Source organism: Dermacentor albipictus, chromosome 5 (assembly GCF_038994185.2).
Source record: "Dermacentor albipictus isolate Rhodes 1998 colony chromosome 5, USDA_Dalb.pri_finalv2, whole genome shotgun sequence".
Classification (NCBI taxonomy): Eukaryota; Metazoa; Arthropoda; class Arachnida; order Ixodida; family Ixodidae; genus Dermacentor; species Dermacentor albipictus.
The window spans coordinates 18,279,474-18,303,630 of record NC_091825.1 but is presented as its reverse complement, the minus strand read 5'-3'; the positions used below and the strand labels follow the sequence as shown (position 1 = coordinate 18,303,630).

General features: G+C 46.4%; 1 protein-coding gene across 6 annotated transcripts in view; it reads right to left on the bottom strand.

Annotated features, from left to right (window-relative positions):
* LOC135914802 (protein 5NUC-like) overlaps positions 1–24,157 on the bottom strand; it is a 348,591-nt gene that overhangs the window by 300,136 nt on the left and 24,298 nt on the right. For all 6 annotated transcript variants that reach the window (XM_070538301.1, XM_070538303.1, XM_070538307.1 and 3 more), the window contains exon 2: positions 11,636–11,764. In XM_070538301.1, coding sequence (XP_070394402.1) covers positions 11,636–11,764 — 129 coding nt within the window. The remainder of the gene's footprint in view (positions 1–11,635; positions 11,765–24,157) is intronic.

Below are 24,157 nucleotides of genomic sequence, written 5' to 3'. Positions count from 1 at the left end.
GTCTCCGAGCTTTCATTGATATACTTTAGTAAACTCTCCGTCGCCCCGTCGTCCAGGTTACGGAGGGTCTTGTTAATTTTATCCCTGCCGGGCGTCGTGTTTCTTGTAAGATTTCTTAAGGCTGCCACGATCTCCGACTTGGTGAAAGGTTGGTCTAAATCCGGATTGGGTTCCCCCTCGTACTCCGGCTGAATGACTGGCTGCGTCTTCCGTTGTTGCTCGTCTCCGATGTATTTCGCGGTGATGGCTTCGAGCGCTTCTTCTTCGGTTCCCTGGAAGTTGTGTATAAGTCTTTGTATGTGTTGCCCCGTGACAGTTTTTGATTCCGTCTCCGCCAGAAGGGTCTTTAGAACGGCCCAGGTCTTTCGGTTGCTGAGGGTTCCCTGTAACTGGTCGCACACTTGATTCCAGTTCTGACGTCCGAGTTTTTCAGCATACTCCTCCGCCTGCCACGAGACTGCGGCAATGCGGATCTTGAGTTTACGGTTTATCTTCTGCTTCTTCCATCTCTTCAAAAGTCCTCGCCTGGCCTCCCAGAGGGGAAGTAGGTGTGGGTCGACTTCGGGATTGTCCACAGTGAGTTGGATGGACTTTGTGCACTTGGTAACCAAGTCCATCATGTTCTTGGTCCACTCCTCGATGTCCTCTAGGCTTCTGGGGTGTTCATCTTTGCGGAAAGCAGACCAGTCTGTGATTTTGGCTTGACCTAATCTCACGGGGGTTTTGTGGTGCATGATTTCGCTCTGGATGATATGATGGTCGCTTCCCAGAGTCTCGTCCAGTCTCGACCACTCGACTTGCCTTAAGCCAGTGGAGAAGGTCAGGACTGGGCTGGTGTCTCTGGAGACACTGTTGTCAATTCTAGTTGGTATTAGAGGATCGGTCCACAACGTCAGCTGGTGGTGTTGTGCCGCGTTGTGCAAGTCCATACCCTTCTTGTTGGTTGATCGGTAGCCCCAAGCCACGTGTGGAGCGTTAAACTCGCCCACCACGAGAAGTTTCTGACCGTCGGTGAATTTCTTCACTTCTCTCAGTAACTTGTCCAAGTCCTTTAGTGTGTCGCGCGGAGGACTGTATACATTCAGGATGTAGAGGCTCTGCAGGGTTTTCTTGGGAGGAACCAGCTCAATCAGAGTGTGTTCGATTCTGTGGTTGATTTCGTGCTGCTGCGTCGTGTAGTGCTTCTTGATGAGGACGGCGGTGCGGGTCCTTCCTTGGGTAATGTGCGTTTTGTAGCCGCGCATCGTAATATTATTTGTTTCTGTTTCCTGTAACGCGATGACGTCAGGTTGGTGTAGGGTGCATAGGTGAAGTAAATTTTGCCGTTTCCGATTTATTCCTCTGCAATTCCACTGCCAAATTTTGAGGGTTTCGGTCGCTTCTTTCTTCTTTGCTATTTTATTCGCCATCTTGGCTTCCCAGAGTCTCGTTCATCTGGGCTTCTCTGATGGGGTATTTTGGCTTTTTCCTTGCCTGCTCTTTTTCCCTTTCTAGGATGGAGATGCGTTGGCTGAGCTCGTTGCCCGTCTGGGTGATCTCCTGGCGGACCGTTTGTAAGGCTGCTTGGACGGTGGCTGCCACAGATTTGCTTATGGTGTCGACGGCCTGAGCCAGTTTGGCTCGGAACTCATTTCTCAGTTCGGCCTTGTCTTCGGTTCGGGCCTTGTTCGTCCTGTGCTCTATTCCCTATTCTAGGTCCTCTATCGAGGGAGCATGTTCCCTCGGCGGCGTTGGCGTTATGGTCGGTGTCTGCTGTTTTTGCAATTGGTCAATGAGATGTTGGAGCTTCCTCTCCAGGGCTTGTTCCCTGGCCTGAGCTCTTCTGTCCCGTTCCTGCTGACGTCCTTCTTGCTCTTCTAGACGCTTCATGAGCACTTCATTCCGCTTCATCAGGTCGGCGTTTTGCCTTCTGAGGGAGGCGATGGTTTCCTCGTATCTCGAATTTCGCTCTTGTGTCGGCAGTGAGGGAAATGGGTCGGTTGTCGACTTGGAACTGGCTATCACTTCCGCCCAGCTGATCTTCTGCTGTTCTTGCTGTGGCTTACTTGTTCGATATTCCGAGGAGCTTGAACTTGTCTCCCTTGTTATAGGTGGTTGTCGGCCTCTTGATTTACCTCTCTCCCTCACGTACAGGGGTGGGGGTCTTGGCTTGAGCCTTTTCTCGCACTCCTTGCTTGCCGTCTCGTGAGGTAGTCCACATAGTTTGCACTGCAACTGGCAATCATGATCTGCTTGTGGGTTCTGCACCCCGCACCTATTGCAAATGTGCTTGTCTGGGTTAGGGCATACGTCCTGCCGGTGGCCGATTTCTCCGCAGGCCTTGCAATACTGTACCGATCTGCGGTATGGGCGGCAACGTGTGTACGAGCCGGCCACCTTCACATAGAAAGGGATGTGCGGACCTTCGAAGGTGATAACTGCTGAGGTGGATTTGCCGAGCATCCTCGCATGCAGGATGCCACAATTGTTGGCTGCCAGCAGTTCCGCAAGTCGTTTCTCCGTCGTACACGCAGTGATGCCGTGCACGACTCCACGTACTGTTCCTGGGAGCGGTTTGATGTACGGCGTCACCTCGTATGTGGCCGCCCCAAGTTCGATGCCGTTGATGGAACCGAGTTTCAGTGCGTAGTCCTCGTCTGCGGTGCTGGCAATTATCAGGTTCTGCTTCCACTGCGTTTGGATGGTTACGTTCACGCAAAATTCTTTGAAAGGGGAACCACTTGCCCTTGCAAGTCCTTCGGTGATCTTCTCATCTGGCCAGCTGGACAGCTTCATGCCGGTTCTTGGTCGGTATACCACCTTGTAATCATTCTCTGGCAGCGGCGGCGTCACGCGTCGCGGCGGTGACTTGCCGTTGGTTCGGCTTCCCTGATTTTGCTGCCGTTGGTGGTTGCTGTTGGCTTGCATGCTTGCTTTCACTCTCGGGTTGCTCCTCGCGTTCAGTCCTCCTTGCTGGTTCTGGGGGTTTCCTTGCTTTACTCCCTCTTGCATGCGGTCCTCGTTCGGCGCCTTCTTGTTTTTTCTTGCCTTTATTGCTTGGAACCATGGGCCAGCTTGACTCAGCGTCTTGCCGCCGGTCTCATCGAATTTCATGTTGCTCTGGACCACTGTGGAGTCTTGGCTATTGTTCTCTATGTCCATTTCGTGAGCACTGCCGTTCGTTTCCCCTGCCATTCTCGGTGCTCGCGAGGCCACGCGGGCCCGCTCCTGGGGCGCGTGCGGCGTTCGGAGAACGGTGTTCGAATATGTCGAGGTGCTCGTTGCTCGGTGCGTCAAGGTAAACAAATCCACTCACCGCGGTAATTCTGGCGACTTTCGATGCCGATTGCCTTGTTGAGTTCAATGGCACAAAATCGTGAAGGTTGGTTAAGGTTAACCGCAATAACTCGCGATAAAAGCAGCAGCCCATGCGAAGCGCGTCCGCTGCACTCGGGCCCCTCACGTAGCAGCTTAATTAAAAAATATAGCTGTGTTCTCATGAGGGGTTGGATGTCACAGCAAGAAGAGAAATTAGGTGTGCCTGAGAAACAAAAAAATAACAAACATACAAAGAATAGATCCAACGCTCATGTTACAATGTTATAGCGAAGCTTTTGTGAAGCGGATAAATAAACGCCATGCAAATTATTATATAATGCAAAGCGTTTGGAGTGTAGTGATTGGCTGCATACCAGTGAATGCGGACCATCCCACAACGTGACCCACGTGATGGTGCATTATGGTGTCTACGGCGCTAGCCCTCTCTGTTATGACACGGCTTCCAGGCTCAGCTCGTCGACCAGAACGGGCCAATCGTGGAACAGGAGATGCACTTTACTCGGCGAAAGTATGACTGAGCAGATGCGCCAATGCCGTAACTCTAAGAATGTGTGCATAGAAAGTTTTCCTTGAATAAAGAAACTGGGCTCTTGCAGTCGGCGGCAAACCGTGACCAGCAAGTGACCGTTTTTTACCTTGCTGTCAGCAGGTTACGTGGCTGCATACCTACGAGCTTGTGGGAGGATCTTATGCCTGCAAAGGCTGCTTCGTCTTGGAATTCACATCAGAGCATGTGGAATGCTGACCTGCTGCCTGGGACGGTTCTCGTCGGCTCTTTTCCGCTACCGATGTCGCTGAAGTCAACACCCCTAAGAACACGTCCATCTGCGGTTATTTAAACCTCACTTTCGCCGGGCTTCTCTGCAGTCAGCGGTAGACCGTGACCAGCAAGTCACCGTTTTTTTTTGCCTTATTATCCGCAGGTGAGTCCTCACCAGAGCAGGATTGGCCAACCTGGTGCAGTACTTGGCCACAGCTTCCTATATGAATACAACAATCAAACCCCAGCCCTCGTGTCCAGCAGCTGCGAAGCAATTGATCACGGTGGTGGTCAGACCTCTGACGCAGCAGAGGGTGCTAAAAATCCCTGGATCCGGACAGGCTTGATTAAAATCTGCGCCATTAAAATCTGCACCTGGCAACGTTTAACACTAGAACGTTGTCTAGTGAGGCGACTCTATCAGTGCTATTGGAGGAATTAGAGGGCAGTAAATTGGATATAATAGGGCTCAGTAAAGTTAGGATGACAAATGAAGCATATACAGTGCTAAAAAGCAGGCACTTGCTGTGGTACCGGGGCTTAGCGGAGAGACGACAACTAGAAGTCGGAATATTGATTAATAAGAATATATGGAAACATTCAGGAACTCTGGAGCATTATCCAGAGGGCGGCAGGTCTGGTTATGAAACTTAATAAGAGGTACAAATTGAAGGTCGTACAGGTCTACGCCCCTACATCTAGTCATGACGACCAGGAAGTCGAAAGCTTCTATCAAGACGTGGAATCGGTGATGAGTATAGTCAAAACAAAATACACTATACTGATAGGCGACTTCAATGCCAAGGTAGGCAAGAAGCAGGCTGGAGACAAGTCAGTGTGGGAATATGGCATTGGCACTTGGAAGAGCAGGGTAGAGTTATTAGTAGAATTTGCAGAACAGAATAATATGCGGATAATGAATAACGTTTTCCGCAAGCGGGATAGCCGAAAGTGGACGTAGAGGAGTCAGAATGGCGAGACTAGAAATAATAAAGACTTTATACTCTGCGCTAACCCTCGCATCATATAAGATGTGGACGGGATCAGCAAGGTGCGCTGCAGTGACCATAGGGTGGTAGGAACTCGAATTAACCTAGTCATGACGAGGGAACGGAAGAAGCTGGTACATAAGAAGCCGATCAATGAGTTAGCGGTATGAAGGAAAATAGAGGAATTCCGGATGAAGTTACAGAACGGGTATTCGGCTTTAACTCAGGAACAGGACATTAGTGTTGAAACAATGGACGACAATCTTATGAGCATCATTAAGGAGTGTGCAATAGAAGTCGTTGGTAACTCCGTTACACAGGATACCAGTAAGCTATCGCAGATGACGTAATGTCTGATTAAGAAACGCCAATGTATAAAGGCCTCTAACCCTACACCTAGAACAGAACTGGCAGAACTTTCGAAATTAATCAACAAGCGTAAAGCAGCTGACATAACGAAGTATAATATGTATAAAATTGAACATGCTCTCAGGAACGGAGGTAGCCTAAAAGCAGGGAAGAAGAAACTAGGAATTGGCAAGAATCAAATGTATGTGCTAAGAGACAAAGCCGGCAATATCATTACTAATATGGATGGGATTTTTCAAGTGGCTGAGAAGTTCTACAGAGAGTTTCACAGTGCAAGTGGCACCCACGATGATAATATAAGAGAGAATATACTAGATGAATTCGATATGCCGCAAGTAACGCCGGAAGAAGTAAAGAAAGCCTTGGGAGCTATACAAAGGGGGAAGACAGCTTGGGAGGATCAGGTAACAGCAGATTTGTTGAAGGATGATGGGCAGATTGTTCTAGAAAAACTGGCCACCCTGTGTACGCAATGCCTTATCACCTCGTGTGTACCGGAATCTTGGAAGAACGCTAATATAATCCTAATGCATAAGAAAGGGGACGCCGAAGACTTGAAAAATTATACACCGATCAGCTTACTGTGCGTTGCCTGCAAAATATTTACTAAGGTAATCGCCAATAGAATCAGGAGCGCCTTAGACTTCTATCAACGAAAGGACGAGGCAGGATTGCGTAAGGGCTACTCAAGAATAGACCATAATCACACTATCAATCAGGGGATAGAGAAATGTGTGGAATATAACCAGCCTTTATATATAGCTCATATATAGGTATTCAGAGAACTGGATTGTGAAGTTCTGGGATAAGTGTTAATAGAGGATACCTTAGTAACTTGCGATTCGCTGATGATATTGCCTGTTCACTGATATGGACAGGCAGTGCAGAAGGCTGGGTCTGAAAATTATTCTGCAGAAAACTAAAGTAATGTTTAACAGTCTCGGAACAAAACAGCAGTTTACGATAGGTAGCGAGGCACTGAAAGTGGTGAGGGAATACACCTACTTAGTCCAGGTATTGACCGCAGATCCGGATCATGAGACTGAAATAATCAGAAGAATAAGAATGGGCTGAGGTGCATTTGGCAGGCATGCTCAGATCATGAATAGCAGGTTGCCATTATCCCTCAAGAGAAAAGTGTATAACAGCTGTGTCTTACCAGTACTCAACTACAGGTTAGAAACCTGGATGTACGACAAGGGTTCTACTTAAATTGAGGACGACCGAAGGACCTATGGAAAGATTGGTGGGTGTAACTTTGAGGGGATTAGAAGAGAGCAGATAGGGTGAGGAAACAAACTAGAGTTTATGACATCTTAGTTGAAATCAAGAAAAAGAAGCAGGCATGGGAAGGACATATATAAAGGAGGGAAGATAACCGATGATCATTAGGGGTTACGGACCGGATTCCAAGGGAATGGAATCGTTACAGAGGGCGGCAGAAAGTTAGGTGGGCGGATGAGATTAAGAAGTTTGCAGGTACGACATGGCCACAATTAGTACATGACCGGGGTAGTTGGAGAATTATCGGAGAGGCTTTTGCTCTGCAGTGGGCGTAACCAGGCTGATGATGATGATGAGTCCTTGTATCAACCTGCTTTTGTATTTTTTCTGACGTGTCCTTGTTTCCGCTGACTGCAACAAGATGCCGAATATTTGTGCCGTTTGCCCCTAAGTGTTACCTGCAGATGGTAAATTTTTAACGTGCTCTTTGTGCTAGCGGGGGCATAATCTCGGCAAAAGTTGTTCGGGGGTTGCGAGGGTACCTACACTAAAGTGACGTCCGAAAAACGTGAAGCTTGGTGTTGCCAGACATGTAGGCAATCTGGATCCTCCAATAGTGATGTTTTGTTATCCCATCAGCTAACAGAAGTCAAGAACAAACTGGATCAGCTTACAACAATTATAGAAGCACTTGTAGTTAAGATGGAAGAACTTCTGGAATATAAAACCACGGGAGAAAAGCTGACCGAGACTGTTGGGGAAATACAGAAGTCTATTAAATTTCTGTCCTTAAAATACTATTCGGTACTTTCGGCGATGTCGGATAGTGATGCTGAACTCGGCCAGCTTCGTTCCTAGTGCGAGACCTTGTCATCGACCATTTCTTCTCAGGCTGCAGCCCTCCACAGCATGACCACTGAAATCAATGTCCTTGAGCAGTAACCCAGAAGGTGTAATTTGGGATACACGGTTTTCCCGTTCAGCATAACGAGGACCTGATGTCTGTACTGGGTCAAGTGATGGAAAAGCTTGATATAGACTTTCAGCCTTCAGATGCTTCTGTTGCACACAGGCTACCAGCTCGCAAGGATTCCACCCCGGCTATTCTTGTGCAAACGCAAACTGTAGCGATCAAGCAAAAGTGGCTCGATTCTCGCAGTTGTCTCCCAAGTCTTGTTTTTAATGGTATGGCTCCAAATCCTCAGCTATACTTCAACGACAATCTGACGCGCCCTAACCGATATTTATTTCGCCAGGCTCGCCTAAGAGGGAAGGAAAAGGACTACAAGTTTATCTGTACACGCAATGGAAGGGTGCAGGCCAGAAAAACTAGGGTCGCTCCTTTCATTCGCATTGATAATTCAATTCACCTCGAAAAACTCGTGTAAACATGGATGTAGCTAGATCACTATCATTTCATACCTTCTCAGAAGTTCATAACTTTTTTTATTGCTAACACCGGCCACCCATGTTAATATCCGCAGCATCCGTAAACACTGTAATCATTCTTGCGCTTGAACTTCGCCTTTCCTGTCTATCTGTGACGCCTTTGTTTTGGCAAAAATTAATATTCCTGCTGACGTAATGTCTTCGTATTCTATACCAGGTTATAAGTGGTTTTCATACACTCGCACGTTGTGTAAAGGAGGGGGTGTGGCCGTATCTGCGAAAGACAAGTGGTCTGTATCAGAAATACCGCTTTCCTTTTCGCAAGCTGAAGTTGTTGCTCTGCCACTATGCTCATCAGAGGCTTCATTGGCTGTTTTGTCTGTGTACCGGCCTCCATGTTGCAATGCTCACTTATTCTTATCAGAACTTGACACAGCACTATCATCCCTATCTCTTGACGAGAACGTTTGTGTGCTAAGCGATATTAACATCGGCACCCTCCGTCCCACTCAGCCACCGGTCGCCGACTATCTCGATCTATTATCTAAATGGGGAATAGAAGGCATTATACATCATGCAACGCGTGAAGAATTTCTTTGTGGAAAGTTGGTTAAATCCTGCATTGACCAAATTAGTGTTCGGTGCTCCACATTTGTGATGCAGGCAGCTGTTGTTGAAACCAAGGTCGCTGATAATTTCGTGTGTTGTCGTCTTGTATAAAAGGACAAATCTTCGAAAGCCTGTATCATGAAAAAGGAAATTTGCATTGTTGATCCTAAGCTCTTTGACGAATGCGTCACAAAGCCTTACTGGCAGGCCATGTTATATAAGCTCTCTCCAGCTGATTTATACGACCGTTTTGTTCCAATTCTCCACAGTTGTAGAAACAAATGCACCTGGTTTGTAAAAGTCAGATTACGTCGCGAAGAGAACAAATGGCTATCGTCACGGATATTAGCGGCAATTCAGGAAGAAGACCTTATGTGGGCCCAAGCTAAATGGGCTCCTAGTTGTCCGGAGTGACTACTGAAAATTAAAATATGTAGAAATCGAGAGTTTCATGATTCGGCTAGCAAAGCGAAATCATATGCGCCAAAAATTCAAAGAAGCTCATTTAGACGTGAAAAAGACTCTTGAAAATGAAATAAGAGGTATATCCAAACGTTGTGGCCGCCTGTTACCATTTCAGTCCCATTTTCTGCAGACGAGGCTACTGTTTCAAGTCAACTTAACACATACCTCTCGCACGTTTCTGGTACTGCTAAACCACACCCTGATCACTGTACCTTAGAAACAGAGTATACAAATCTACGCCCCTTCGTTCTCTATCAGACCTTGATCTCAGATCAATTGTTTTTAACCTAAAAACTGGTAAATCACCGGGCGTTGATGAGATTTCTGTGGACGAGTTAAGTAGCAATTTCGGTGCGGTTCAGTATGTGCTGCTATCACTGCTGAATCACATTTTAACCGGTGTTATTATACCTATAGAAATAAAAAAGGCCATAGTCAAACCACTCTTCAAGAGTGGTGCACGAAATAGATGCGAAAATTATCGCCCAATTTCAATTCTGCCGTGTATTTCTCAAATATTAGAAAAACACCTGCTGCAAGCCATGAAGTACATCGATGCTAGTAGCATCATTTCAAATACGCAGTATTGTTTCGTCCCAGGCAGAGACACACAGGCCCTCTTTGAGGATATTTCAGGCATTACAAATTCAGCTTTTGATGCTAACCAGGTCGTATGTGCTCTTTTTCTTGATGTTAGCAAAGCTTTCGACAGTGTTTGCCATGGTTTTTTGTTATATAAACTTTCCTTGATGGGATTTCGTGGGCTTTTCCTAAAACTACTCACTTTTTGAAGGATAGAACGCAGTTAGTCTCTATTGTGCAGTACCGGAGTAATACGACTTCAATAAAAGCCGGAGTACCTCAGAGATCTATATTAAGTCCACATCTTTACATGTGAATGACCTCACCGCTGCTTTCCCAACTTTTACATTTCAGCACGCAGACGGCACAGTTACCTTGTCTCAAGCTCCCCGTTTTTCAGATGCAATCTACTTTTTACAAGGTGCAACAATTAGCGTTATGAACTGGATCACAAACAATGCCATTAAACTAAACATCTAGAAAACACAGCTTCTATGTTTTCATAATTCTTTCAAGAAAATCAGTTTAAGCTTCCCACTACTTGCGCACTCTTCATCTTGCTCCCCCTGCACCTGCTCACCCGTTCCATATGTTTCAATAGTGAAATGCCTCGGCGTTTTCCTCGACAGTGACTTCGCATAGAATTCGGATTTGGCCCACATATGCTCAAGAATAGGTGCAGTTTCAGGTACACTATACAATATCACATATAACAGGCCATTCCCCGTTAGTAAAATGGGTTTACAAGCTATGGGTTATGGCATGCTTCGCTATGGGATTACGGTGTACGGTCACTGTGCGATTCGATGGAAAAATAGTCAACTCTATCCTTCGATCTTTTCTGAAAATTATTGGTTATGATTTAGGTTTACCCACCGGCATTGACCTTTTCAAAGCCTTGAGATTGCCAGATTCTAACGCCCTTCTAACAGAAAGGGCCACCTTGTGGCATTTCTGGTCGTACAAGTACAAGGTCCAATATGTTCGTGCTCGTTGTCTCCGGCCGAAAGACCGTTTTCGGGTGCCTCGCTGCTCTACCAAGTAGGGTTTGCGCTCTCGTAATTACTCCATCTCTTCATCTGCCTTTCGCGCGAAATCAAAGTACAAATTAAAACAAATTCTTCGTCGCATTAACCTCTAATACCTTACACGGTTGCTTCTTTCATGTATATTGATACCGTACATAACTTTATGGCACTTGAGCAAATACATTAATTTATTCGTTTCACTATACACCTACTTATGTGTGTGAATAGAGCGCGAAAAGAGTGCTTTTGTTTTGTTTCAGCGCCCTGCTCCCTGCCGATCTCATAAGTGTATTCCTTTCTCTTTTTTGCTTCCTATTTCGATTGCTTTTTGTTGGCTGTTGTCAATAGGATAATTGATGGTTGTTAAGTAATAGACAAACGCCTGATTTATGTTTTCTTTCTCTGTATTAAGAATGCTGGATTATGCTACCTTTCAGATACGTGGTTTGTTTTCATTTTTGCCTCCTCAATGCTGTTAGTGTTTCTCTGCTGTGTCCGTTCCTGCTAACAAGGTTTCTGCATACCTTGTGTTATCCGCGATATTACATTATGCTAAACGCTGTCTGTCGGCTATGCCCTTCAAGCCCAATGCGGCTTTGGCAGGCCTATTATGTATTAGTGCTGGCGGAATTTCTGTGTCAATAAAGTATTATTATTATTATTATTATTATTATTATTATTATTATTATTATTATTATTATTATGTCGTATATTGGTCGCAATAAGGATATCTAGGTACAATTACCTCTAGGGCGATCGCAAGGTAAGTTTCGGTTTAAAACTGTGTCAAGTACTCTACAGTCACCGTAAGTGTTTCCTCTACGAATGAGACGCCCATGTCAATGCGCACATATTGGTTCGCATAGGAGACACGAATAGATTGGCTTCAATAGGCCCCTTGCCTTGCGTGGACGTCGTTTGTGTGGAGAATCACCAGACTGAAGTTTCCTTCCCCTGAGACGATGTTGAAGAGGACGCAGCAGCATGCGTACCACACGGTTGACTGCGACGTGTAGGTGATCCTTTTCCTCCTAAAGAGAGTGAGGGAACATTTTATAGTTTCTAGCAATAGGTTCATTTATGTTTTGTATTACGACGAGAATAGCTGCTATGTCTATGCTACCATAGTTTGCATGCGTGGCAACACTCAGCAGCAGAGCGAATGTGACCCCGAAAACGTATTGGTGTTACAATAAATACAAGATGGCGTAAGGCATCTGGAAAAAAAAAACGAGTAGTGGCGCCCAAATTGGATGCTTCAAGATGCCCCCGTGGCCCTAAAATCCCAGATCAGCCAGAGTTTGTAGATTGACTAAAGGGCGGGGCGGCGAGTGCCTTAACGTGCCTACGGTGAAATATCAAATGAGGGTCAGCCGGACCGGCGCCGAGGCTGTGACAGCACACGTGTCTATGCAAGACGAATGTTCAAAAATGCGTAACTTGACGTGATGATGATGATGACTTCTATTGTCATCCATTTTGAAACACTGCGGCTACATAGTCACTTAGCCCGCTAGAGCTAATCCTGCATTGAGGCGTGGCTCGTTGCAATGAGTCATACCTAAAAGACGCGGCATGTTGTGGGGTGGTACAAAAGATAGCATCATCAACAATGACTCATGCCCCCGTAGGCAAGAGCAAAATGCAAGGGCTCATACCCCCTTAAGGCAAAGGCGACAAGCGCTCAGTGAAGTGAAGCGAACAGTGCATACATTCATTGAAATCACCCATACAATTCACTGAACAGCATACGTTTCAATAAACAAGAAGCTCAACACAAGCACTGAACCATCAGTAAAGCATTGCATACGCCCCCCCCCCCTTCCCCTCAAAAGTATGCTGCGGCCAAGGATGCTCGCCAAGCACGAAACAAGGTGCGACGTGCGAAGCGGCGCGAGCAAGGCATCCGACCACGAGTGCTGCTTGCCCCTCCAGAAGGGATGCAACGTAAAGTCGAAGAAAAATGTGCTTGGCACGAATCTCATCTCGCTATATGAGCGCGAGCAGCCGCAGCTAAGCATCGAAAGCGAGCCGAACAAGCCGAACTGCGAAAGCAGCAACGCGACGATGCGAGACGACGTCGTAGACAGGAAGCCGAAGCTCGCAGACAACGGCTTTCGGCACAAACGTTTCCATCGCACGGCGGCTCGTCATTTCTTGCAATATGTCGGACCTCTCCGATCGCAAAGCCTAAAAACTTGCCAAGTGTGCAGCAGGTTTACACCTTCAATGGTACACGAGTGTAACATGCTGCCAAACTTTCTTCGTCAGGTGAGGATGAAATGTCGCACCCTGATAAAGTGAGTGTAACGAAAACAAAAGGAGAGAAGGCCTTTCTTCCCATCTAGCTTTTGCTATCCGGCGCTGTTTCAATGACAGAACATTTTATACTTTTTAGCAAAAGATTAATTTCTGTGTTGTATTATGACGAGAATAGCTGGTACGTCTAAGTCACATTAGTTGGCATGCATGGCAACACTCGGCAGCAGTGGCATTCTGAACCGAAAACACGATGACCTTACAATAAATACAAGGTGCTGCGACGGGCCTGGAAAAAAAGTAGTAGTGATGCCAACGCGTATGATTCAAAATTCCAATTAAAAGGCCAGCGGAACTAGAAACCCTGCGGAACAAGCTGGAGACGTTCTAAGCCGTGCTCCCTGAAACTTACTCGATGTCAGCTCATGCAAGGTCATCGGGGAAGCACTGAGTATTCTTTGGGTGCAGCAAATACACTTTGCGGAAACTTCACCTCGCTGCGCAAACATACGACTGCACCCTCAGCCGCGGTATGTTGGCTGTGGCGGCTCCCACTCGACCGAAAGCAGCGGCATCTATTTATTGCTAAGTTGGGGTGCCTATAGCGTAAAGCTATTTAAGACTTTTCTGTTTCAACTCTGCTATCAACCCACCATGATTGGTAAAAACAGTTTCACGCCACTCCACTTCACCTGCCTCTCACTCGACGTCAGAGAAACTGCGAAAAGGCCCCACCTGATATGATGTGTGCATAATGATTATGTATGATTACATCGAACAAAAGGAAAATAATCCTCATTCGGTGCCTTTTTTTTTGTCATGGTACTCTGTCATTGATCAAACGTTTCCGGACTGCGCCCACTTTGCCTGTCTGTCACGCGACGTCACAAAACCGCGAAACCTCATAGAGTCAAAGTGACGTGTAACAGTTAAAGGCGCACTACTATGCCGAAGAAAACTGATTTTTTTTTCTAAATAGCTGGAGACTGCCACTCTCTGGAAGAAACAATAGATGGCAGCCCACCGATTGCTCTGGCACTACCTACTCGGACCGGCCTCGGAGCATGCATGGATTTATTTGCATACAGTATACATTTTCGCGTGGCACTTTAACGTTATCGAGCCCTTTCGGAAGATATGCGACAACACTTTGCCAACTGTTCGTTGCTGAGGATCTGTGCTGGCGGCATTTTTATCATTTTCTTGCAAGCCGACGTGATTTTCGACCATCCGCCACAAGGTAAGTAAGGGAAAGCGAATCAATCACAGACGCTGGCGCCACCTTCTTCAGCCGGTTGTTTACTTTCACAACGCTGGCTCTGACCCATCGAATCCCTCTCCAATTGAGCGTGCTCCTCGCCTCTTGTCAGCCAGTTCGATAAGGAAATCTGCTCAATGTACGCAACGCTATTCACATTAAAGGCTAAAAAAGGTGACCTATAAACGAGAAGCGCCTTGGATTGGGATTTTTAAAGAATGCCTCTGGGGCCCTATAACGTAAAAGTACTCTCATCGGTGTGTGTTCCAATCTCCTGCCGTCAAATTTACATAACTAACGACGCAAGGATCGGGTGGTAACCCGCAGGGCTGTTTGAAAAGCCCAATGAAACGCTCTCATCGTTTATAGCTCACTTTTTTTTGTTGCTTTAAGAGCGAACAGCAATGCGCACATTGGGCAGACATCCTTATCAAATGGGCTGGCAGGAGGCGAGGAGTACACACAGGTGGAGAGGCAATGGGGCCGAGCCAGCACAGCGAAAGTGAATAACCGGCTGAAGAAGGTGGTGCCGGCGTCTGTGATTAATCCGCTTCTCCTTACTTACCCTACGGCGGATGGTCGAAAATCATGTCGGCTTGCTACAAAACGTTAAAAATGCCGCCAGAACGGATCCTCAGCAAAGAATTGTGGGCAAAGTGATGCCGCATATGTACCGAAAGGGCTCAATACCGTTATAGTGCCACTAAAGATGTTTACTATATGCAAATAAATCCAAGATCCGAGGCCGCTCCCAGTAGCTAGTAACCGGTGGACAGTCATCTATTATCTCTGTCGGAATTGGGCAGCTTCCGGCTATTCAGAAAAAAAAAATAGTTTTGTGGGGCATGTTATTGCGCCTTTAACGCGTGCCCGTCCTTTTGGCGTTCAGAGTTTTCGGGGTTTTGTGACATCGCGTGACAGACAGGCCAAGTGGGTGCAGCCCGAAAACGTTTGATCAATAGCAGAGTATCATGGCAAAAATTAAAAGGTATCGAATGAGAATAATTTTTCTTTTGTTCGGTCTAATCATGCATAAGTATGCACAATCATATCAGATGGGGCCTTTTCGCTGTTTTCGAGACAGAGACAAGACGAAGTGGGGGCGGCTCGAAATTTTTGGGACCAATAATGGAGAGCTAATTGCAGAATTGCAATACAAAAAATTTGAATTGCATTATGTTACAGCGTCCCAGGTTACCGCCTGATGCTTGCGTTGGGGTTTATGTAAATTTGACTTCAGGAGATTGGAATAAAGATTGGAATCGCTTTGCTTTATAGGACCCATGAATTCAATAATCATTTCACTATATTGCCGCGTGGTAGTGACTGTGAAAAAAGCAGCCAAACTGAGAAAGACGAAACAAGCGATTTATTGGGCGAACTTGTGCCCTAAAAAAGACGCTACACTCAAAGAACGGTGACAGCGGCTAACAGTCGACGATCGTCGGAAATCTGATGAGTGGGTCAAGTAGGTCAAGCGCGACGGCATTTATACATGAGCAATCGAATGTTGCAGAGTATCACTGGGACCCGGGTGCCTTCCACAAAGTTCTACATTATTCGCGTCACGCACAAATGCAATCATAATACAGAAGGTTCGGTCACAGACAGCGGATGGAAAAATCGATAACAATCCAGAAACTTCCGAAACATGCAGGCGCGTCCCTGCGCTGTGCGACAACATTTGCTAGGCGGTGAAATGTGTCACCCGATAAAGACAAACAAGTAAACGTGTCAATACCCCCTCTTAAAAGCATCGACCGGATGCTGCAAATGAAAGTAATATATCAAAACACCCATAGAAAAGAGAACAACAAAATAGGGAAGTTCGTTAGCGTCCATAAAATAGCTTAAGACGCATCTCGTGGACCACTTCTATCATGCGCGGCGCCTCTGTGAATGCGAAACGCCGTCTGGCACCACGTCATAGTCCAGTGCGCCAATACGTCGAATGACCTTGTGGGTCCGAAATAGCGTCGTTATAGTTTCTCACTCAGTCCTCGTCGGCGTATCGGGGTCCAAACCCAAACGCGGTCGCCGAGCTGGTATTCGACGTAGCGTCGTCAGAGGTTGTAGTGTTGGCTGTCGGCACTCTGCTGGTTCTTGATCCGTAGGCGGGCGAGCTGTCGAGCTTCTTCGGGGTGCTGGAGATAGGTAGCGACGTCAAGATTCTTTTCACCAATGACGCGCGGCAGCATGGCGTCGAGCATCGTCGTCGGGTTCCTGCCGTAAACCAGCTTAAACGGCGTGATCTGTGTTGTTTCTTGCACAGCCGTGTTGCAAGCGAATGTTACGTACGGCAGGATGGCATCCTAGATCTTGTGTTCGACGTCGACGTACATTGCTAGCATGTCGGCGAGGGTCTTATTCAGGCGCCCGGTAAGACCATTCGTCAACGGGGATAGGCAGTTGCCCTCCTGTGCCGTCTCTGACTGTACTGCAGAATGGCTTGGGTGAGCTCCGCTGTAAAGGCTCTGTCAGTGATGAGGACTTCTCGGGCACCATGTGGCAGCAGGATGTTCTCGACGAAAAATTTCGGCACTTCGGCTGCGCTACCTTTCCGCAGTGCTTTCGTTACAGTGAAGCGGGTGAGGTAGTCCGTCGCCACGACGATCCATTTATTTCCGGATGTTGACGTCGGAAACGGTCTCAGCAAGTCCATACCGATCTGCTGTATTGTTTGGCAAGGAGGCACGATTGGCTGTAGAAATCCGGCCGGCCTTGTCGGTGGTGCCTTGCGTCGCTGACAGTCTCGGCACGTTATATCATAAAGGGCGACGTCAGTGGTCAAGCGCGGCCAATAATACCTTTCCTGTATCCTTGACAGTGTCCCGGAGAATCCGAAGTATCCAGTGGTCGGACCGTTATGTAGGGCGTGCAATACTTCTGGACGAAGCCCTGAGGGTACAACAAAAAGGTAGTTGGCTTGGACTGGTGAGACGTTCTTTACGAGTAGGTTGTCTTGAATCGCGAACGAAGACAATTCTCGCCCGAATGCCTTAGGGACAACGTCGCTGTGCCCTTTGAAATACTCGACAATGTTTTTCAGCTCTGGGTCTGCTCGTTGTTGTTCAGTGAAGCCTTCCAAGCCTTAAATGTCAAGCAAGGCGTCGTCATTCTCGTCATCTTGAGGCGGCGAGTGAATGGGCGCGTCATAGGCACTCGACATCAGAGTGCTTTCGTCCTGACTTGTAGGTTACAGTGATATCATATCCTTGCAGTCTTAGGCTCCTCCGCGCCAGCCGTCCTGAAGGGTCCTTTAAATTCGCTAGCCACCACAAGACATGATGGTCGCTGAGGACTTTGAATAGCCTGCCACATGGGTGAGGGCGAAATTTCGCTATAGAACGATGGCGAGGCATTCATTTTCGGTTGTAGAATAACTGCTTCCGCTTTTGACAACGACCGGCTAGAATAAGCTATCACGCGTTCAAGTCCGTCTTTTCTCTGGACTAGGTTGGCACCGAGGTCTAGGCTACCGGCGTCAGTATGGATTTCGGTATCGGCGTCCTCGTCGAAGTGCGCAAGTCCTGGGGGCGACTGCATGCGTCATTTGAGCTCTTCAGTTGCGTCGGCCTGTGGGGTTTCCCACTTGAACTCGACATCACATTTAGTTAGATCTGTCAGCGGCTCATCAAAGCGTGAAAAGTCCTTGACAAACCACCTGTAGTAGGCACACATGCCAAGGAATCAACGCAGTGCCTTCTTTTCGATGGGCTGTGGGAACTTTGCAAAGAAGGAAAAGAAGCTCATCATAAGGGAAGCGGCACGTCGCTGGCTTCAGAGTCAGCCCTGTCGACTTGATGGCCTATAGTACTGTCACAAGCCGCCTAAGGTGATCGTCGAAATTTCCGTCGAAGACGGCGACGTCATCCGAGTAAACAAGGCCGTTCTGCCACTTCAATCCTGCTAACACCGTGTCGATGACGCGCTGGAACCTTGCAGGCGCCGAGCACCGTCCGAATGGCATGACCTTGAACTCGTAGAGGCCGTCTGTCGTGACGAAGGCGGTCTTTTCGCGATTTTTCTCGTCGACTTTTATTTGCCAGTAGCCACACTTGAGATCCATCGACGAGTAGTATTTTGCGTTGCAGAACCGATCTAATGCGTCGTCTATCCGTAGAATGGGGTATACGTCCTTCTTCGTGATCTTGTAAGTCGAATGTAACCGACGCAGAAACGTAGGGTTCCGTCCTTTCATGCTAAGCATACTAGCCGCGCAACCACGCTCTTCCTTGCTGCGCCGCGCGCGGCCGCGTAGCTACCATATGACGCCATAACAGCTGCAAAGCGGACGCTTAAGCTTCGCCTTCAAGAATGGAACGCGACAGCGTTCCCGTCGACCCGCCAAGGGGTGTAAGACAATGGGCTACGGCGCAGCGACTACGCGCCCCGCATCGGACGCCGTGAGCGTCGAGCAACGCAGCGTTCGGCGCGACCCCTCAGGGGACCCCTCATCTATCGAAGAGGGGTCCCTGCCTAAAGATTGGAAAAGTGGTAACGTAGTACCTGTATTCAAAGGCGGCGACAAGACAAAGACAAAAAATTACAGACCTATTTCACTAATTAGCGTCTCATGTAAGCTACTAGAGCATATAATTTATACCAACTTTATGAGTCACTTACAGAGCAACGGATTCTTTTGCCCCACGCAACATGGGTTTCGCCGGGGATTCTCATGTGACACTCAGCTAATCGAGTTCACCCATTATATCGCATCATCAATAAATAACGGACACCAGGTCGACTGCGTATTTCTGGATTTTCAGAAAGCTTTTGATTCTGTTGCACATAACCTTCTACTCACAAAATTGTCTGCCATCAAAATTCCAGCATCACTGATGAAATGGCTCGAGGCGTATCTTACTGGTAGAAAGCAGCGTGTTGTGCTTGAAGGACTGACCTCATCAGAGACTGAAGTCCTATCGGGCGTTCCACAGGGGTCCGTCTTGGGCCCACTGTTATTTCTAATCTTTATAAATGACATAGGAACGCATCTTTCCAGTCACATACGCCTGTATGCTGATGATTGTTGCATATATCGCACCATTACGTCCCCTGCCGATTCATGTATCTTACAAAATGACCTTCTAACAGTGTCCACGTGGTGCGACAGCTGGAGCATGAAATTAAACTCTGCCAAGTACAATGTCATTCGCTTCACTAACAAGAGGGTACCACTTGCTAAAGATAACTTCCTAAACAGTGAACCATTGATCGAGGTAAATAGTTACAAGTACTTAGGCGTTGTCTTTAAATATAATCTTTCTTGGAATGACCATATAGAGAGCGTGGCGTTAAAGGCTAGTCGTATGTTACATTTTCTAAAACGTAATTTCTGGAGAGCCCCCCATAAGGTAAAGGAAACGCTTTATTTAACAAACGTTCGTCCGATGTTAGAGTACGGCAGCTCTGCCTGGGACCCAGAGACAAACACAGCCATTAACCAACTGGAACGAATACAAAAACGCGCCGCCCGGTTCGTTACTGCCAACTATGATTTCACTCAGAGCTCATCACAAATACGTGTTAACTTGGGATGGCCACTTCTCGAGAACCGACGGAAATATTTGCGGCTTAAACTTTTCTTCAATATTTACACAGGCAAGACTGGTTTGTGCAGGGACACATACATAAAGAACCCAAGCTACATATCGCCTAGAACAGATCATTCACTAAAGGTGCAAGAGTACAAATGCCGTATCAACCTGTATAAGCATTCCTTCTTTCCAAAAACTGTACATAATTGGAATAAACTGCCGCTCGAAATTGTTACAGCAACGCCATCTGTGTTCGTAACTTTGTTGTCGAAACATTTATATCTTTAGTTCTAAAATGTGTTTCGCTTCGGACAGAATAGGAGATTAACCTTTCCTGTCCGCGACTTTTTGCCTTACTCGCTGTTCTTTTTTTTTCATTACATTATTCTAATTATAATTATTATTAATATTATCATTGAGTCGTATTATGTACTAAAGTGTATTTATATTGTATTTCATAATAACCTCTAGTGTAATGTTGTGTTAAGTACTGTGTTTCCAATATCAATATTTTGTTGTATTGTGTATTAGATCTATCATTTTGTAACATCAATCATCTGTATTTCCATCATTTGTATACTCCTTCCCCCTATTCTAATGCCCAACATTGGGCGCTGTAGGTATGTAAGTAAATAAATAAATAAAATAAAGACAGCGCCTGAGCAAGCGACGCACGCCTGAGCCTTAAAATAGCTCGTTTCTAAGGCAACACCGCGTTCACTAGAGGCGCTTTTGTACCACTTTGAAGCATCGTTTAGCATTTATTCAGAGCCATTTTGTTTAAAGATTATTCAAAATGAGGAAATAAGAGGCTTTCGTATTATGGCTTGCGATGTCAAAATATTATCTTACGCCGACGACATAGCTGTTTTCTGTACCGATAGAGAAAGTATAACAAATGCGATAAAAGATGCCACAGCTTTCTGTCAATACACAGGGAGCAGAATAAACTGGAATTAATGTCAGGGTTTCTGGCATGGTGAATGGGATAGTGTGCCAGTCACGTACGCCAACATTCAGTGGACAACTACTCCAAGTAAATACCTAGGCGTACCACTACAACATTATAAGGACAAACAAGAATACTGGAAAAAACAGACAGTCAAGGCTCGAGAGAAAACACAAAAATGGGGAGGACGAGACCTATCAATTTTTCCCGTGCCACAGTGTGTAACATTTTTATTACTGCTCGAGTGTGGTATGTTTTGCAAGCGTTGCACATGTCGCGCATGAGTATTCAACGACTGCACAGAGTGTTGGCTGTTTTTGTATGGAACTCATCATGGGAAAGGGTGAGCCGCACAAATTTGTTCCTTCCAGTGCGATCGGGAGGACTGGGTTTGATTCATTTGTTTGTGAGACAAATTGTCTCTAGGTTCGTATATTATCGCAATCAAAGAAATCCTTTTTTAAGAAGTGTTATGCAAGTGAGATTGGCGAACGCATTGCCAGATGTCATTGTGTCATCATGCGCCCATATGCAATGCAATGTCCGTGGATACATGCATGAAATTGTTGCGGCTGTCCAGTTTCTAAAAGTAAGATTTTCAATGGAATATCTCAGCGAGGTCAAGAGAAAACGCCTCTACAAAAACCTAATTGATGTGATGATGCCTGTTCCCTTGTATCGAAGGATGTACAATCCTGGGCGAGGCAGCAATGTGTTAAAAAGGGTTAAAAGTATGACTATCCGATCGTCAGTCAAAACTTTCTTTTTCATGCTCCATAGTGGCACACTTTCTACAATACCGTGGCTAAAGGAAAAAGGGTTGTTGGTACCATGGTCGGTAGACTGTGCAATATGCAAAAGGCCTGAAACAATCGAGCACATGTTTCTCGATTGTTGCGATGCCGTATTCTTATGGGACATCTTGCAAAGAACCCTGAAAAAGGAACTGACGCTTACACCCTACGGCATTCGATTTCTTCCCGTTGAAAGCGAAGGTGTGCCGTACGATATGCTAATGATTCTAGTAATGCACAGTGTTTGGAAAACCAAAATGTCAGTGCGTAATACGGACGTCAACGCGAGATCAGCCCGGGACAACTTCAACGAAAGCATCGCATATTTACGAGATGTGTATAAACAGAAGGAAGAAAAGCCAGATTGGTGTGTTTATCTGGACGAACTCCTGATCGTAAAGCGTTTTTTACCCACTTATGCTAGCCAGACACAAGCTAGCATTTTTAATGTGATGTTATGATGTTGTTTTTCACTGTTTTGTGCCAAGTTGGCAATAAAGAAAAAAGTCGTCGCTCAGTGGTAACGTCTCCGTCTCACACTCCGGAGACCCTGGTTCGATTCCCACCCATCCCATCTTGCACGTTGTTTTTTATTCATGAAGTGCCTGCTGGGATTTATCGCTCACGGCCAACGCCGCACACGCCGACACCGACGACACCACCTTTTCTGCGACAAGAGCTCGTTAACGCTGTCGCGCTAAAATAAAGGCTAGTATGCTTCGCATCCTTGGCTTAACCTTAGCTAAGCCACAGCCATTTTTTCTTCACCAAGACTACAGAAGATGCCCACGGGCTTTTCGGTGGCTGATGTTCTCGCGCAGCATTTCGTCGACTTGTTCTCTTATAGCTTCACGTTCTCGTGTCGAAACTCGGTAAGGGCTCTGGCTGAGCGGTCGAGCGCACTCTTCGGTGATTATGCGATGCTTTGCGACTGGTGTTTGTCGAATCCTTGATGATGTCGAAAAGCAGCCATTGCATCATCGCAGCTGACTTCTCAGCTGTTGCTGCTTAATCATAGGGAGACTTGGATTTATGTCCAAGTCTGGTTCGGGAACTATGGTCGTCGGGTTAGATGCGGCATAATCCGAGAGGACAAACCCATTACTGGTCTCTAAAATTTCCTCGATGTAGGCGATCGTTGTGCCCTTGTTGATAGGTTTGAACTCCTGGCTGAAGTTTCTGAGCAGCAATTTAGTTTTTCCTCTGTGCCGTCGAGCGATCCCTCTTGCGATGCAAATTTCACAGTCTAGCAATAGACGTTGGTCACGCTCGATGACGCCTTCTACGTCGGCAGGTGTTTTGATGCCGATGGAAATGACAATGCTAGAGGGGGGCGGCATGCTGGATTGACGTTCAAGCACGCTTAAGGCGTGGTGACTACGAAAGCTCTCCGGCGGTATCGCACGATCTTCCGACATTGTTATCTACTTCACAATCAGAATCAGAATCAATTTATTCATGACATTCGCATTACAGACCCAGCCGACCATGCAATGCTCAAAAAAGCCTTACATTCACTAGTAACCTGGTGTTCCAACTCTTTAATGAAACTTAACATCTCCAAACGAAAAGGTATGCAGGTATCCCGTAAACACTCTATCAAGAATCACCCGTACTTTTTAAACTCGACAGCCCTATCCACCGTTGAATGGTATCGTTATCTGGGCATCACTATTAATAGCAAGTTGTCCTAGTCTCACCATATAACAAAATTGGCTACCGACACTAATAAATCACTTGGTTACGTCAGACGTACCCTTGTGCTGTGCCCCTCATCCACAAGAAAACTAGCTTATGAAACATATACTGGAAGTAAACTTCAATACGCCTCAGCTATTTGGCGCCCGCACCAAGCTTGCATAATTAATATGTTAGAATCAATACAAAATCGTGCCGCTAGATTCATCACTTTCAGGTACAGCTGTGAAGAAAGTGTCAGCGTGATTAAATCATCTCTAGGACTCGAACCATTGGTGTTACGTCAGGAAATCGCGAAACTGTGCCTTTTCCAGCGACTTTATTATAAAGTCCCCGAACTGCCTGGAAAGCTCCTTATCCCACCAACCCGTACACCTCGTCGCCTTTTTAACTCTTGCAGCATCCAGCGCCTCCATGGTTCAACATTTTCCATTAATCAATCGTTTTTGCCTAGCGCCATTATAGAGTGGAACAATTTACCAGATAGAGTTGTCAATGAGCGCAACCCCATTATCTTCAAGCAGCTGCTTACTGATCACCTTAAACCCTAACCCTATAATGACCGTACTGTGCCTTCAATTTTTTGCGATCACCGTCTCACAATGTGACTGTGCTGCTGATTTGCTTTTGCATTCTATTCAGTGTGCCTCGTGGTTTTTTTTTTGTTGTTTGTTTGTTTTGATGCGAATCCACAGGCTGAGTCCTGTAAGAAATTGTAACCATATCTTCGTTTCTATCCTCATCTTCTGTAACCCCCCCCCCCTTAAGTAATACCCCTACAGGGGCCTTAAGGAAAAATAAATGCTGCTGCTGCTGCTGCTGCTGCTGCTGCTGCTGATGATGATGATGATGATCGTGATGACAAAATGGGAATGATTACAACATATGTATATAAAGAAGAAGGTCCCGTAGCTAGAATCTGAAAT